The sequence below is a fragment of the Drosophila simulans genome, chromosome 4 (assembly GCF_016746395.2).
Source record: "Drosophila simulans strain w501 chromosome 4, Prin_Dsim_3.1, whole genome shotgun sequence".
NCBI classification, from domain to species: domain Eukaryota; kingdom Metazoa; phylum Arthropoda; class Insecta; order Diptera; family Drosophilidae; genus Drosophila; species Drosophila simulans.
In genome coordinates, this window is record NC_052524.2 from 303,654 (window position 1) to 317,512 (window position 13,859).

Consider the following 13,859-nt stretch of genomic DNA (forward strand, 5'->3'; position numbering starts at 1 on the left):
ATTGTCACTACCACAAAAACAAAACCATTTTAAAAGTCAATATATAATATATACATTTTTAAAAAAGTCCATACTTCTGAAACTAAGATCGTTTCGATCTAATAAATTAGAACGAGTTCACACACATTTCATAGGGATATTGTTTAAGCGCTTACATATGTACATTTAACATTTTAAACCTATTGTGAAACACACAAACATTATGCATAATGCATAAAACGTTAATATAGCAGGTATAATAATAACTACTGAAATCCTGTTGTTAGATAATAGTAGTTAGTGGTTAGTCCTAAAGAGAAAAACCCACTCACTATACCCCTATGTCGTGACTACTCGTTGAGAAGTATGTAACCTTTTACTTGTGGGGTAAAAGGGTGCACAAGATTCTTTGAAAAGTATAAAACCTTCTATATACTTTTGAATACTCTACGAGCATAATTTTTTTCTGCAGTGGGAACGCTTAGCTATTTTGTAAAATGATCTTATATACTGTTTCCGCTGTTTAGTTAAAGTAAGTGGGCAATATTCAGATTTTATCCTAAGCAATCGATGTATCGATATTTTTCTTGTGTAAGTTCACCCCTAATAAGTACTTGCGTGTGTAGGTCTCAGTTCGGCTTTTAATTTTGTTAATTTTTAATAGTGTCTGTCTTTTTGAACATTAAAACGGAAACTTGTTGTATAGCATTTAAATATGAACTTCATATGAAAAAAATCACAAATACCAAACATTTGGATGATCTGTTAAAGTTTTGCGCGTAGACCTATAGGGAAGCGTCTAGTTCCAGCATTGCCAGGCCAAAACAAATTGTGAATTATATAGAGAATGCCTTTGGGTTTTTAGTATTTTACAATTAAAGGAAACACATAAGCACAAAACCGTTCGGTATATTAATACTTCTTCAAGTGTCAGCATACCAGCTTTTTTATTTATTCTTATTTAGTATATGGTATTCATTTTTAGACATATTTCCTCAAACTTTATTAATTCGACTCAAACTGTATTTTGAGGACATTCAGTGCTTTGATCGCAGAAGTTAAACTACAAGTTATAGTTGTTGGTTTTAAAATCATGTCTGGATGCTTTGTTATTGTTTTGAAAGGTTTTGCATTTAAGAAGCTAAGTACTAAATAAGTGTTTTTAAATCGTAATAATATATTTAAATTTTTATTTTCCAGATGGACTACACTCCGTGAAAGGAAATGCAAACCTAATTTGTAACTGTCTACAATATCCAAGTTATATATATTATCAAAACAATAAATTTCTGGCCATAATATGGAAGGCTCAGACTTTGTGGGTCCAGCATTTTCTTCAGGAGAACGAATATCGGCATCTGATTTAAATTCGGAGCATATTATTCAGGCCGAGAATCACAGTTTTGCAAATCGAACTTCTATGGATATAGATGTCCCTGATGGGCACCAGCTGGACAGCAATTTAACCGGATTTCGATGGAAGCGAGTTCTTAACCCAACCGGACCGCAGCCCCGCCCGAGACATGGACACCGTGCGATAAACATCAAAGAGCTCATGGTCGTTTTCGGCGGCGGAAACGAAGGGATTGTTGACGAGTTGCACGTTTATAATACTGGTAATTATATTGGGACTGTAGCTGTCTTGCCATATAACGGTATTCGGTTAACCGAAGAAGAACAAAAAAGGATATCAACAAAGTTTGCATTGTAAGAATAGGATGTGAGGATGCACTCGCTCGATCGACTCGAATTAAAACATCGGTTTATCAAATAGTTGTGTTAATAGAAATTTAAAGTGATAATGATGACGATTAAAGTGAAAATTTTTCAATAAATGAACATAATTAAGAAAAATGAAACGACATAAAAGTAATAACATTTCTAAATAAAACGTCACCTTTATTTTAATATAAAACCTACACCTTATTTTCTATAGAAGTTTTTGCATTATAATTTAATGACAAGCGATTGCCCGACAGAAAAAAATGTAATAGAAAAGTTATGGTGTTTAAATTGGTAATGAAATTTTGGTAGCTAGCATAGAAAATCTCCAATTTAACAAGAGAGAATGCTACAGTCGAGTTCCCCGACTATCAGATACCAGTTACTCAGCTCACTAGCTGAGTGCGAACGCGAAATTTCGTAATTTTCAAATTGTTTAAATTTTTAAAAGTATGGGCGTGACCGGCTTTAGGGCGTTAGAGTGACAAAAAGTTTTTTGACCAATTAAATTATGAAAAAACATCGAAAAAATGCTCAAAAATTTAGTGTTGGGCTGGTTTAGAGTAGGCGTGGTAAATTTTCTTTTTTGCAAATCGATAAAAATTTACATAACTAATAAAAATGTGAAAAAATATGAACACATTTTTTTAAAAGTGCGGCTATTGATCCTGATCAAAAATATATATACTTTATGTGGTCGGAAACACTTTCTTCTGCCTGTTACATACTTTTTACGAATCCATTCCACACTTTTACTCTACGAGTAACAGGTATAAAAAGACATGTAAAAGTGGTTATTATCAATCTGGCTGTCACAACTGTGCATTCAAAAATCTGATCTGACCAATACGGCCAGTCCGTCAGTATAAACGTCCAGTTCTTTCTATTCTTAAGAAATTAGACATATTAGGCATTTTTAAATGCCTATTAAATATATTTGTTCATATATTTCCGTTTTTAATTTCAGTTACTAATCAGTGGTACGTCCCAGTACTAAAAGGAGATGTACCGAACGGATGCGCTGCTTATGGATTTGTTGTGGAGGGTACACGTATGTTTGTTTTTGGGGGAATGATCGAATACGGAAAATATTCAAACGAGCTCTATGAGCTACAGGCAACTAAATGGGAATGGAGAAAAATGTATCCAGAGTCACCAGACAGTGGGGTGTCACCGTGTCCTCGCTTGGGTCACAGCTTTACAATGGTTGGTGAAAAAATATTTCTTTTTGGCGGACTAGCAAATGAATCGGACGACCCAAAAAATAATATTCCTAAGTAAGTTACATGTTTTCGAAAGAAGAATTGTAATGACTGTTTAATAATGTTCCCTAGATACTTAAACGACTTGTACATACTGGATACACGAGGAGTTCACAGTCATAACGGAAAGTGGATAGTACCTAAAACATATGGGGATAGTCCTCCACCACGAGAGTCACACACAGGCATTTCGTTTGCTACTAAAAGCAACGGAAATTTAAATCTTTTGATTTATGGTGGAATGAGCGGCTGCCGCTTGGGAGATTTGTGGTTGCTAGAAACAGGTAACTCGATATCTCGATTTCTTTTTTAATATTTTTTATAGTATGGACTTACATTATTTAAAGACTCAATGACTTGGTTGAAGCCCAAAACTTCAGGGGAGGCGCCTTTACCACGCTCGTTGCACAGTTCTACAATGATTGGGAACAAAATGTATGTCTTTGGTGGCTGGGTTCCCTTAGTGATCAATGATTCTAAATCGACAACAGAGCGTGAATGGAAATGTACAAACACTCTTGCTGTCCTTGACCTAGGTAAGAATATTTGTTATACCATAACCATTTACTTGCGAAGTAGTAAAAATAGAGGTATTTGACTAAGTGCCCCCTATAAAGTTTTTGGTTCTGACCCAAAGTATCTATATTTCCCTATTCTATGGCCATGCTCGACAAATTTTGTCTCATTTTATTGACGATCGAAAGTGCATAAACTAAAATAGGTGGCAGATGATGTTTGATTAAGGAAGGTTTTCCTTAATTACTGTAATAATTGTAAGCGTTTTGATTAGCTGAATCGTGAGTAGTTTTCTGATAGGGCGGGATGACAAATCAGACACTTGCATGTAAGCTTATGCATTCAATTCAATTATTTTAAACTGAACTAACTAATCTGAATGATTATTTTCAGAAACAATGACATGGGACAATGTCACATTGGACACTGTAGAGGAAAATGTTCCACGCGCTCGTGCTGGCCACTGTGCAGTTGGTATTCAAAGTCGTCTTTATGTGTGGTCAGGTCGTGATGGTTACCGCAAAGCATGGAACAACCAGGTTAGGGTGAGCCATTTTATTTATGAACACACTTTTACCCATAGTTATTACATAAGAAATTTTCGATTATTTATCAAAATATTGTCTCTTCCCACAACTTAAATTAAAAATTGTATTTTTGTATTTCTAACTTAGAAATAGCCTTTAAGCCTTCTTTCTATTCTACAAGTAGTTCTTCCACATAACCTGTACGCGTTTTTATCGTATACATTATATACAATATAAATATAATACCTTCCCAGGTTTGCTGCAAAGACCTGTGGTACTTAGAGGTCTCCAAGCCCCTGTATGCAGTAAAAGTTGCGCTAGTTCGCGCTTCTACTCACGCCTTGGAGCTCTCGTGGACGGCGACCACTTTTGCAACAGCCTACGTTTTGCAAATACAAAAAATTGAGCAGGCACTAAATACAAGCTCGAAACCGTTAAGCAACAACATTGTTCAACAAGGAACCACGACATCTGCTGAAACTTCTGGAATTAATGTTTCAACAAATAGATCTGGGAGTGCTTTGGGTCTTGGTGTCGAAGCCACATCTACAGTCTTAAAACTAGAAAAGGAATCTTTGCAACTGACTGGATGTCAACCGGAAACAAATGCTCAACCATCTGTAAATGACTTGTTGCAATCAATGTCGCCGCCTTCTTCCCCAGCGTCTCGTGCTGATAAAGACCTACTTTCGTCAGGGGGTGGAACTACCTTTAACTTATCAACATCCGTCGCTTCAGTGCATCCTCAAATATCTGTAATCAGTAGTACCGCCGTAGTAACGGGCAACGACACAGCGTCCACAAGTGGCGCCATTAATAGTATATTGCAAAAGTTTCGACCAGTTGTTACCGCTGTAAGAACGTCCACAACTACTGCAGTATCTATTGCTACCAGCACGGCTGATCCTTTGTCTGTGCGAGTACCGAGTACGATGTCGGCAAACGTTGTTCTTAGCTCTTCAAGTAGTACATTGCGTATTGTCCCAAGCGTAACTACATCGCAATCACTACGTATAGCTTCTTCTCAAGCGAGTGGCAACAACTGCCGGAGTAGTTCTGCAATAAATATATTAAAAACAGCTCTTCCAAACGTCGCCGTGCAATCTCAGCCTACATCATCGGTCACCACCTCCATTGGTGGAAAACAGTACTTCATTCAAAAGCCACTTACCCTTGCTCCAAATGTTCAGCTTCAATTTGTTAAGACCAGTGGTGGGATGACTGTTCAAACTCTTCCAAAGGTCAACTTTACGGCTTCAAAAGGAACGCCCCCACATGGCATTTCAATTGCAAACCCACATTTGGCGTCTGGTATTACTCAAATTCAGGTAAGCATGATAAGTAACCACATAAATAAAAACGGAACTACATATAAAATTCAATGGATTATTTAAAGGCTGTGTAATCGAGTGAGATACACTTTAATTATATGTAAATCCTTGAATAACGAACTAACAGACAAGTTTGGCTAAATCAGATCCGGTATGACTACAAAATAAAAGCTCGCGATCCTCGACTACAACTCATCTATTAGGAGTGCGAGAGAAAAATGTAAACATGCAATTTGTACCTCGATATCGATTCAGCAATATATGTTCATCCGGTTTAGAGCCTTAACGCAAATAAGGAGTTATTAAATGCGTATTTTTGAAAAAGTATTTGTTTCTTCGGTCCCAGCGCTCCCAGTGTTTCATGGCTGCTCGAGTCAATTTTCTGTAATATGTCCGAATGATACTCTATCTTCTTATATTCTCCCGAAGATTGGTTCAGTGCTTCATTTAGCACGCGAATCTTGTTTTATCTCGCAAGTCGATGGTGTACCAATACTTATAGACAATTCTTTCAAGAACGTCTTATCTTCGGTGCTTAGTCGAAATGTTAAAAAAAATGCTATTTGTGTTCAAGCGATAATTTTCGAAGTATAGTTTTTCTTTGATTTCACTGTAATTTGATTGCCTATAAAACAACGAAGAATAATATTTACCAAGTTTAAATTTCTAAATTTCTAGGGATCGACATTGCCCGGAAGTCAGCTCCAAAAGCCCATTGTGTCTGGCAACGTTTTAAAGCTTGTATCGCCGCATACGATGGCCGGTGGAAAATTGATTATGAAGAATTCAAACATCTTACAGATGGGCAAGGTAACTCCAAACGTAATGGGTGGAAAACCAGCTTTTGTCATAACTAATAAACAGGGTACGCCATTGGGAAATCAGCAGATCATTATTGTAACCACTGGTGGCAATGTGCGATCTGTGCCAACTAGCACAGTTATGACAAGTGCTGGTGGCTCTGCATCAGGGACAAATATTGTAAGTATAGTGAGCTCAACGTCGACCACGCCTAGCCCGCTCCAGGCATTAAGTGGACAAAAAACTTTAATATCCAACCAAAGTGGAGTTAAGATGCTGCGAAATATATCATCAGTACAAGCATCATCTTCAATGGCATTTGGGCAAAAACAAAGTGGCACTCCCATTCATCAAAAAACGGCATTGTATATAGGAGGCAAAGCTGTTACAGTTATGAGCACCAATACAAGTATGGCTGCATCCGGAAATAAAGTTATGGTACTACCAGGAACAAGCTCAAATAGTTCTCCTGCTACTACAACGGCGCTGAGTGCCAGAAAAAGCTTTGTTTTCAATTCCGGAGGTAGCCCTCGTGCCGTCACTTTAGCGACCAAAAACATTAATGCAAAATCTATAACACAAGCGCAATCAGTGACGGAAACTAATAATCATTCAGTCGCTACTATTAAAGACACAGATCCAATAGATGATATTATAGAGCAGTTGGATGGAGCCGGAGATCTGCTAAAGCTTTCTGAAAGTGAAGCTCAGCGTGGATCGGAGGAGAATGAAGATAATGTTGAAAATGCAACGTCTTCATCTGCCTCTTCCCTGTATACCGGAGGTGATACGGCAGGGCCATCGAGAGCTCAAAACCCTATAGTAACGGAACATCCGGTTGATATAATTGAAGATGTCTCCGGCGTGAGCAGCACAACTGACGTTAACGAAACTGCAATTGTAGGTGGGGATACAATAGACTCGCTTAAGATATCGGTGAAGGAAAACGATGATGTGAAATCTATGGTAAGTGCATATGTATTTTTAACACGAGAGATTATTCATTGTTGGTTTGATTCGCTGATAAACCTTTATTCTTAAACTTTAAATTAATTAGAAGCGTTTCCGACCATATAAAATATATATATTCTTATTCTAATTCGTTTGAACGCCGAGATCTTAGAAACAATAAAAGCTAGAAGGTTGAGATTAGGCATGCCGATTCTAGAAACATATGTGCAGCCATGCTGCCACGACCACACTAACGCCCAAAACTGACACGCCCACACTTTTGAAAAATGTTTTGAAATTTTTTGATTTTTGTATTAGTTTTGTAAACTATATAAGAACAAAATATATCTATAAGCTGAATCGTTATAAAATTCCACTAGCACTCTAGCATTCTAGCGTACTTTTTTTTTTACTCCAACAGTCCCTTACCTACCATAGAAAAAATATTTATTTTTGACAAAATTGCTGAAGTTGGTAAACTGGAATAAGCTTTCCACATTGAGTTTTACTGGTTGATGTAGCTAACTAGCAACTGGTCTATATTGCCTCGTCGGTCGTTTATGTCTTAACATTGTTTCCTCGGTCGTTCTTTCTAATAGATTTGGTGTTAGGTTTCAGCTCGACTTTGAAGAGTGATTGTGGTTGTCTGTTTATGCTTAGGATGCTAAAAACTGTTTTGGTCTCTAAACTCGTATTATTTATCGCCTGCGTAATCTCACTAGGTGTTAATTCAGACTCCATACCCTTAAAAACGACTTGGGGCCCTTGCTACTTTTCAGTTGGTAGTAATATTTGTTATTTTTATTTAAATATTTATCAAGAGTCTCTTTGGTTTTTACTTGGACCTTAGCTTGGCTTTTTTGTCCCGTTTGTCAGTGCTGTTGTGCCCATTGCCTCATAGTTATCTGCCAATATTGGAACTCTGTTCTTATACTCTTCGCTGGCATAGATAGTTCCAGTTGATCTTTGCTTTGTTCCTGGGGCAGCCATAGAGCGGATAACTCTAGAGCAGCAGCTCCCCTTCAATACTAAAATTCCTCGACCGGAGTTTTCCTCGCGAGTGTTCGAAAAATTAAAAACAAATCTCAAATGCTTATAGCAAAGTAGCAAAGTTTTGTACACAGAAGTCAAGTCGACTTCTGTCGTGGATCTGCCGCGGCCTATGCTCGCAGTTCCTATTTGTTGTTATTTTAAAGTAGTTCAGAGCAGTGCACTATGGGAAATTTGACCGTTTTTTGTGGCCTAAATTAATAAATTAATTAATTATTATTTTTATAATTAATTTTTTGCATTGGGTTACACTAGCCCGTATCTTTTAAGATACCACCGTGGGTGGTCGTGGCACCGCCCCTTATATATTTCATTGTTGGTAACTCCGGAACGGATAAAAATATTAAGAATATTTTTTTGGTATTTACAAAATCAGAGTCAAGTAAAATAAGCTAGGTATAGACTTCCGAATACAGCTCTAAAAATCGGGGCGATATTTATATATTATTAGATGTATATTTAATTAAAATTTGTTGATTTAATTATTTTACATTATGTAAAAAATCTCAATTGATTTATTTTAATCGCTATTGAGGTATATTGATATAAAAATGAAAACAATTTGATTTTATTCGGTTCACTTGAGGGTAATGTGAGAAAACCAGTTGGAAATGCTGTATGCTGGTAGTGGGCTCTACGGACATCTTCAAAAATAACTAAAAATATCATAAAATATTCATTAAAAATAATAATCATAACAATTTAATAATGCGAAACACTACTTACTGGTTTTGTATATTCCGCTTTAACGAAATTAGCATAGCAATAGTAAAAGCCGAATCTATGTACATAAAATCACTTAAAAAATTTCATAAATAACTTTTTAATGGATTAATTTTCATAAGAGTCAGCTTTCGACGTGTAAAAAATTAGAGAAGAAAACGTACATGGGTGCTCATGTCCTCACGTCGTGACCCCAAAAAATCAATATTGCAGTAAACAGGTCTCACATTTTTATTTATTTTTTGGGGTTTTTTGAATTTATTAGTTATGGTACCGCTGCACTAATTGTTGTTGTTGCGAATGCAACTCATGTTGCTCTTTTTGACTTTGAGCGCGAATTTTGTTTAACTAAAAATATTACAATTAAAAAGAAAAACATTTTTTTTCAAAGTCCTTCATATATTATTGACCGTCTGCTATAACTAGTTGTTGTTATAAGTAACAGGTGTATGGAATCGTTTTCAAATGTATAAAGTGTTCACCTTCATCTGCTACATTATCGGCAAATCGTAGTAAACCGTTAAAATTGTTTTTGAAATAATTATTTATCTTTTAAATATATTTTTCTATAGGGTGAAAAATCAATAGTATCCGATGATTGTCATCAGCCGACAACTTCCGAGACGGAAGCGGCCACCATCCTAACCACAATTAAGTCTGCTGAGGCTTTAGTTTTGGAAACTACAGAAATAAGGAAAGATCATAGAGGATGTGCTATAGACAGTTCCAAAGAAAATCAAGATGAAAATAAAAAGTTTAAACAACGGCAAGAATCTTCACCATCTCAAAATATTCACCAATTCCAAAATGGTTTGTTAATTTTTGGAAATCGCTTCATAAGTTTAGAAAATTGTATATATTTTATATATTCATATAGTAGATGGCTCACAATTAGAGGCTCTTGCTTCCGCTGCATTACTACAAGCTGCAACATCAGACGCCACAGCATTGGCGTTGAAAGAATTGATAGAACGACCGGAAAGTGAAACAAATACCAGAAGTAGCAACATTGCCGAGATTCCACAAAATAATGTATGTTCAAGTATATACATATTACCAAAGACACTAGAATAACAAGATGCGTAACTTTATACGATTTTTGTTCACAAATTTGACAAATTAAGCCCTTTACCTTATAAGTTCTTGGACTTTAAATCTATTTTATTTGTTATAAATTAAAATAGTTTTCCAATCATTTGTTTTACATTTTTTAACATTGTTTAACGTTAAGGTTATAATTATTTCAATATTGTATAGAAATAGTAAAAGCCGAATCCTATGTACATAATATTCCAAAGTTAATTTCAAAAATGACTATATTAGGATAATTTCCATTGGAATATTCAGTTATTCAGTTTGCCACGTGTGAAAAGTTAGAGTAGACACTTTCTAGTAAACATCGATTCTTAAGTGCTTATGATCGCACGTCGTCCCTCAAGAAATCAAATTTCCATTTGCATGTTTGTATTATTTTTATGAAATATATTTTTTAAAATGTATTTCCTTTTTTTGGAAAATTTAAGTTATAACTTACAAAAGCTATAATAACTATTCCAGATCGCAACTTTAACAAAAAAGTGGCTGAAAAGTGCAAAACCAATTTATGGCCGTTACGCATCTTGTTTTCCTAATGTCTTTGATTAGCAGAGATAAGCTTTGCTTTGTACAAAAACAGTTTTTTTTAAGTTACACTTTGTTTTTTTTTATATGTTACAGGTTCAATCCACCTTAGCGGTCGTAGTATCAAACACCTCCCAGAACGAAAACCAAAAATGGCACACAGTAGGTGTGTTTAAGGATCTTTCGCACACAGTCACTAGCTACATTGATTCGAATTGTATTAGTGATTCCCTTTTTGACGATATAGATGTGGATAATCTTCCAGATTTCAGCAAGTTTCCACGCACCAATTTGGATCCTGGAACGGCTTACCGTTTTCGGCTGAGTGCTATCAATTCTTGCGGACGAGGAGAATGGGGAGAGGTTTGTGATGCACTTATTTTATTCAAGATATTTAAAACATATACTTATTTTTATTGCTTTATACATCTAATAGTTACATCCATTACTGGTGGTGTATATTAAAGTAACTTAAATGTATGTAAAATGTTTAAGGAATTTTCTATCATATGAAGGAAATGTCTGGCCATACTCCAAAAAACATCTTAAAATTTTTCGGGAACTCAAATACACCGTTCTGTCTAATCCCTTTTTAGCCACGACACAGTAAATTTAAACGTAGAATCCGTATCCTGGGCAGGCCCGCTTGTTTGCAAAAACTTTGTAGTTTTGGAAATTGTACAGTGAATTATTAAAAGATTGTTAACGTCCACAACCTGAAACAAGATGTCACTCGGCTCTGTGATTCGGATGCGTTTTCACTTCTCGCTCACAAGCGTTCTTCTCGCACTTTTGGTTGTCCATTTTTTGACTCATATGGACAGGTTCTTCTTCACTGGTAGGCTTCGCTGACTGCCAGACGCTTGATTCTCCTTGTGCACTTATTTCCATTATAACCCTTAATTTACATTCACCGCTTCTACGTCAGTGGCAAGACACTTAATAAAATGTTAGAAAGTACAGGGGTGATGCAGTGTAGTGAAAAAGTTTTAAAAAGTCAAAAGAAACTTGTAAGAAAAATAATTAAATCAAAAAGCGTGGGCGTAACGCCCACTATTTTGTAAGGTTTGCGGATGGACAGCGACCTTGCTAGAGACTTCAGAAGATATATATACTTTATAGAGTTGGAGTCTTAATTCTACCTGTCTCATACTTTTCAACTAATCTGGTGTATACAAGATTAAATCTACGAGTAACTAGTATAAAAGTGTTCTATATATTGCATATGTTTCCAGATATCCAGTTTTAAAACCTGTTTACCAGGCTTTCCGGGTGCCCCCTCAGCTATTAAAATTTCCAAGGATGTCAAGGAGGGCGCTCACTTAACATGGGAACCACCACCAGCTCAAAAAACTAAGGAGATAATTGAATATTCAGTATACCTTGCAGTTAAGCCTACTGCCAAGGATAAGGCGTTGTCCACTCCACAATTAGCTTTTGTGCGGGTTTATGTCGGTGCGGCAAATCAATGCACAGTGCCAAATGCTTCACTATCTAATGCACATGTGGATTGCTCAAATAAACCAGCTATTATATTCCGGATTGCTGCTCGCAATCAAAAGGGCTATGGACCTGCCACTCAAGTTAGATGGCTGCAGGGTAGGCTTTTGAATTGCTTTAATGAAATTTAATTGTTTAGTTTGTTAATGATTTTCGAAATCGATTTTGCAGATCCCGCGGCAGCGAAACAGCATACACCCACAGTTACGCCAAATCTAAAACGTGGACAAGAAAAATCAACTATTGGAAGCAGCAACATAGCAAACACCTTTTGTTCACCACACAAGCGTGGACGCAACGGATTGCATGATTGACATACCGAATAGTAGCATAATCACTCATATGTAGGCATATAAATGATGGGTTAAATGTAAAGTATGCTATTAGCTTTGCCGTTTTTACAGCTTCCAATAGACTATACGCTGAATTCAAAATGATTACAACGAAACTTGAATATAATTGCTATTAATGCAGTTTTCTAAGAGACTGCTAATTATGATGCATGTACATTAAGCCAGTTTGGTTTGCTTTAATGCTGAAAATAATAAATTGACATCGACAATTTTTAGCAAACATTTTACTTCAAAACATTTATAAATTATGTTGTAGCAGTGTAAAATATGATGTAATCTACCATGTGGAAAACGCCACTGCATTCTAGTAAATAATAATATATAATATTTTCCTTATCATGAACTTTACGACACCCATTTTTTAAAATACCACTCTACTGTATATGTATGCTAATCATGCTAATCTTCGGTAAAATGAAAGTAAATTTAAAAAATGTAAAATTATTTACAATAGTAATACTTTTGAAATAAAAATAAGAGTGAATCTTGAGAGATCATACGTTTGTTCGGACGAGCAATGTTTGACGACTCGACTGATTCAGATCAAGTATATATTTGCAATTTGTATGACTTGTATGACATGAAAATGTCTTATTGAAAAGCATAGATAGCGTTTGGAAATTTCCTTTCTACAACATACATACGAGTATCTAGCTTCAGGTATTCAGAAGTTATTGGAGTCTGAAAGTCAGCTATTTACATCTGTTTTTGCGCAAGACTACCTGGTCTTTCAAAAAGAAAAATGATTATGATTTTAAAATATCGTTTTGTTGCAGATAGGCAAACCGACAAAAATTTTAGTTTTAAAAATTTTTTTTGCACAAATAAGGTTGTCATTCGACAAGATTTTCTTAAATATATTTGTGGTTGATTTTACACTTCATCAGACTTAATTATTAAAATCTTTACTGCTATAATTTCCCTGCCTTATCTCCTACCTTATAACTTTCACATAGTTTGTTTGAATTGTTTTCGTTTGATGTAATGACATGATCGGGCAGCTAAAGCAGATTTTAATTTCTTCGTGTATATATACTCACTCGCATAAGTCTGCATACACCCCCAAATTAATTTGAAAATCCAATTAATTTGAAACATAACAAAAATGGGTGCATAACTCACAAAACCATTTGAGTTTAAAATTCATTTTTAAATTTTTGTGCGAGTAAGTGTATAGTAGTGTATATTCTTGATCTGTCCGTCCGTATGAAACTATAAAAGCTGTATGGCTGAAAGCATACAGATTTTGATAATATAGACGCAGTGCATCTGTTGACAGATGTTGTCACGCCCACAAGCCGCTCAAAACAAAATGTTTAGATTTTTCTTCGTTTTATTGTTCATCTTGCCAATTTATATCGGTATACCAAAAACACTTTGGTCACGCCCCTTCTTACACCTAGAAAACGGTCACGCCCACACTTGAAAAATTTTCAAATGTTTCCCATTTAATTCCCCAATATCTATCAATATCCCAAAAAAATAATGAAATTTCGCGTTCGCATTTCCACAAGCTGTGTAACG

General features: G+C 35.7%; 1 protein-coding gene across 8 annotated transcripts; it reads left to right on the plus strand.

The window, feature by feature from the left end:
* The first annotated feature begins 552 nt into the window (after positions 1-552).
* On the plus strand, positions 553-12,896 carry LOC6724704 (host cell factor). Of its 8 annotated transcripts, none has more exons than XM_039296204.2 (13): positions 553-570; positions 1,180-1,595; positions 2,669-2,978; positions 3,036-3,247; positions 3,311-3,499; positions 3,873-4,024; positions 4,261-5,334; positions 6,016-7,104; positions 9,435-9,672; positions 9,740-9,894; positions 10,579-10,845; positions 11,718-12,081; positions 12,154-12,896. In XM_039296204.2, exons 2-13 carry the CDS (start codon positions 1,280-1,282, stop codon positions 12,294-12,296), a joined length of 4,509 nt encoding a protein of 1,502 aa, XP_039152138.1. In that variant the 5' UTR covers positions 553-570; positions 1,180-1,279; the 3' UTR covers positions 12,297-12,896. The 8 variants fall into 8 exon arrangements, with proteins under 8 accessions (XP_039152138.1, XP_039152135.1, XP_016022637.1 ...); XM_039296201.2 differs by having other exon boundaries at positions 561-601; XM_016180648.2 differs by having other exon boundaries at positions 564-605.
* Positions 12,897-13,859: the final 963 nt, after the last annotated feature.

Coding starts and splice junctions, on each gene's coding strand:
- LOC6724704 (XM_039296204.2), top strand. CDS start 1,280: ATGGAAGGCTCAGACTTTGTGGGTCCAGCATTTTCTTCAGGAGAACGA. Junction 7,105..9,434: donor ACGATGATGTGAAATCTATG/GTAAGTGCATAT, acceptor ATTTTTCTATAG/GGTGAAAAATCAATAGTATC. Junction 12,082..12,153: donor TCAAGTTAGATGGCTGCAGG/GTAGGCTTTTGA, acceptor TCGATTTTGCAG/ATCCCGCGGCAGCGAAACAG.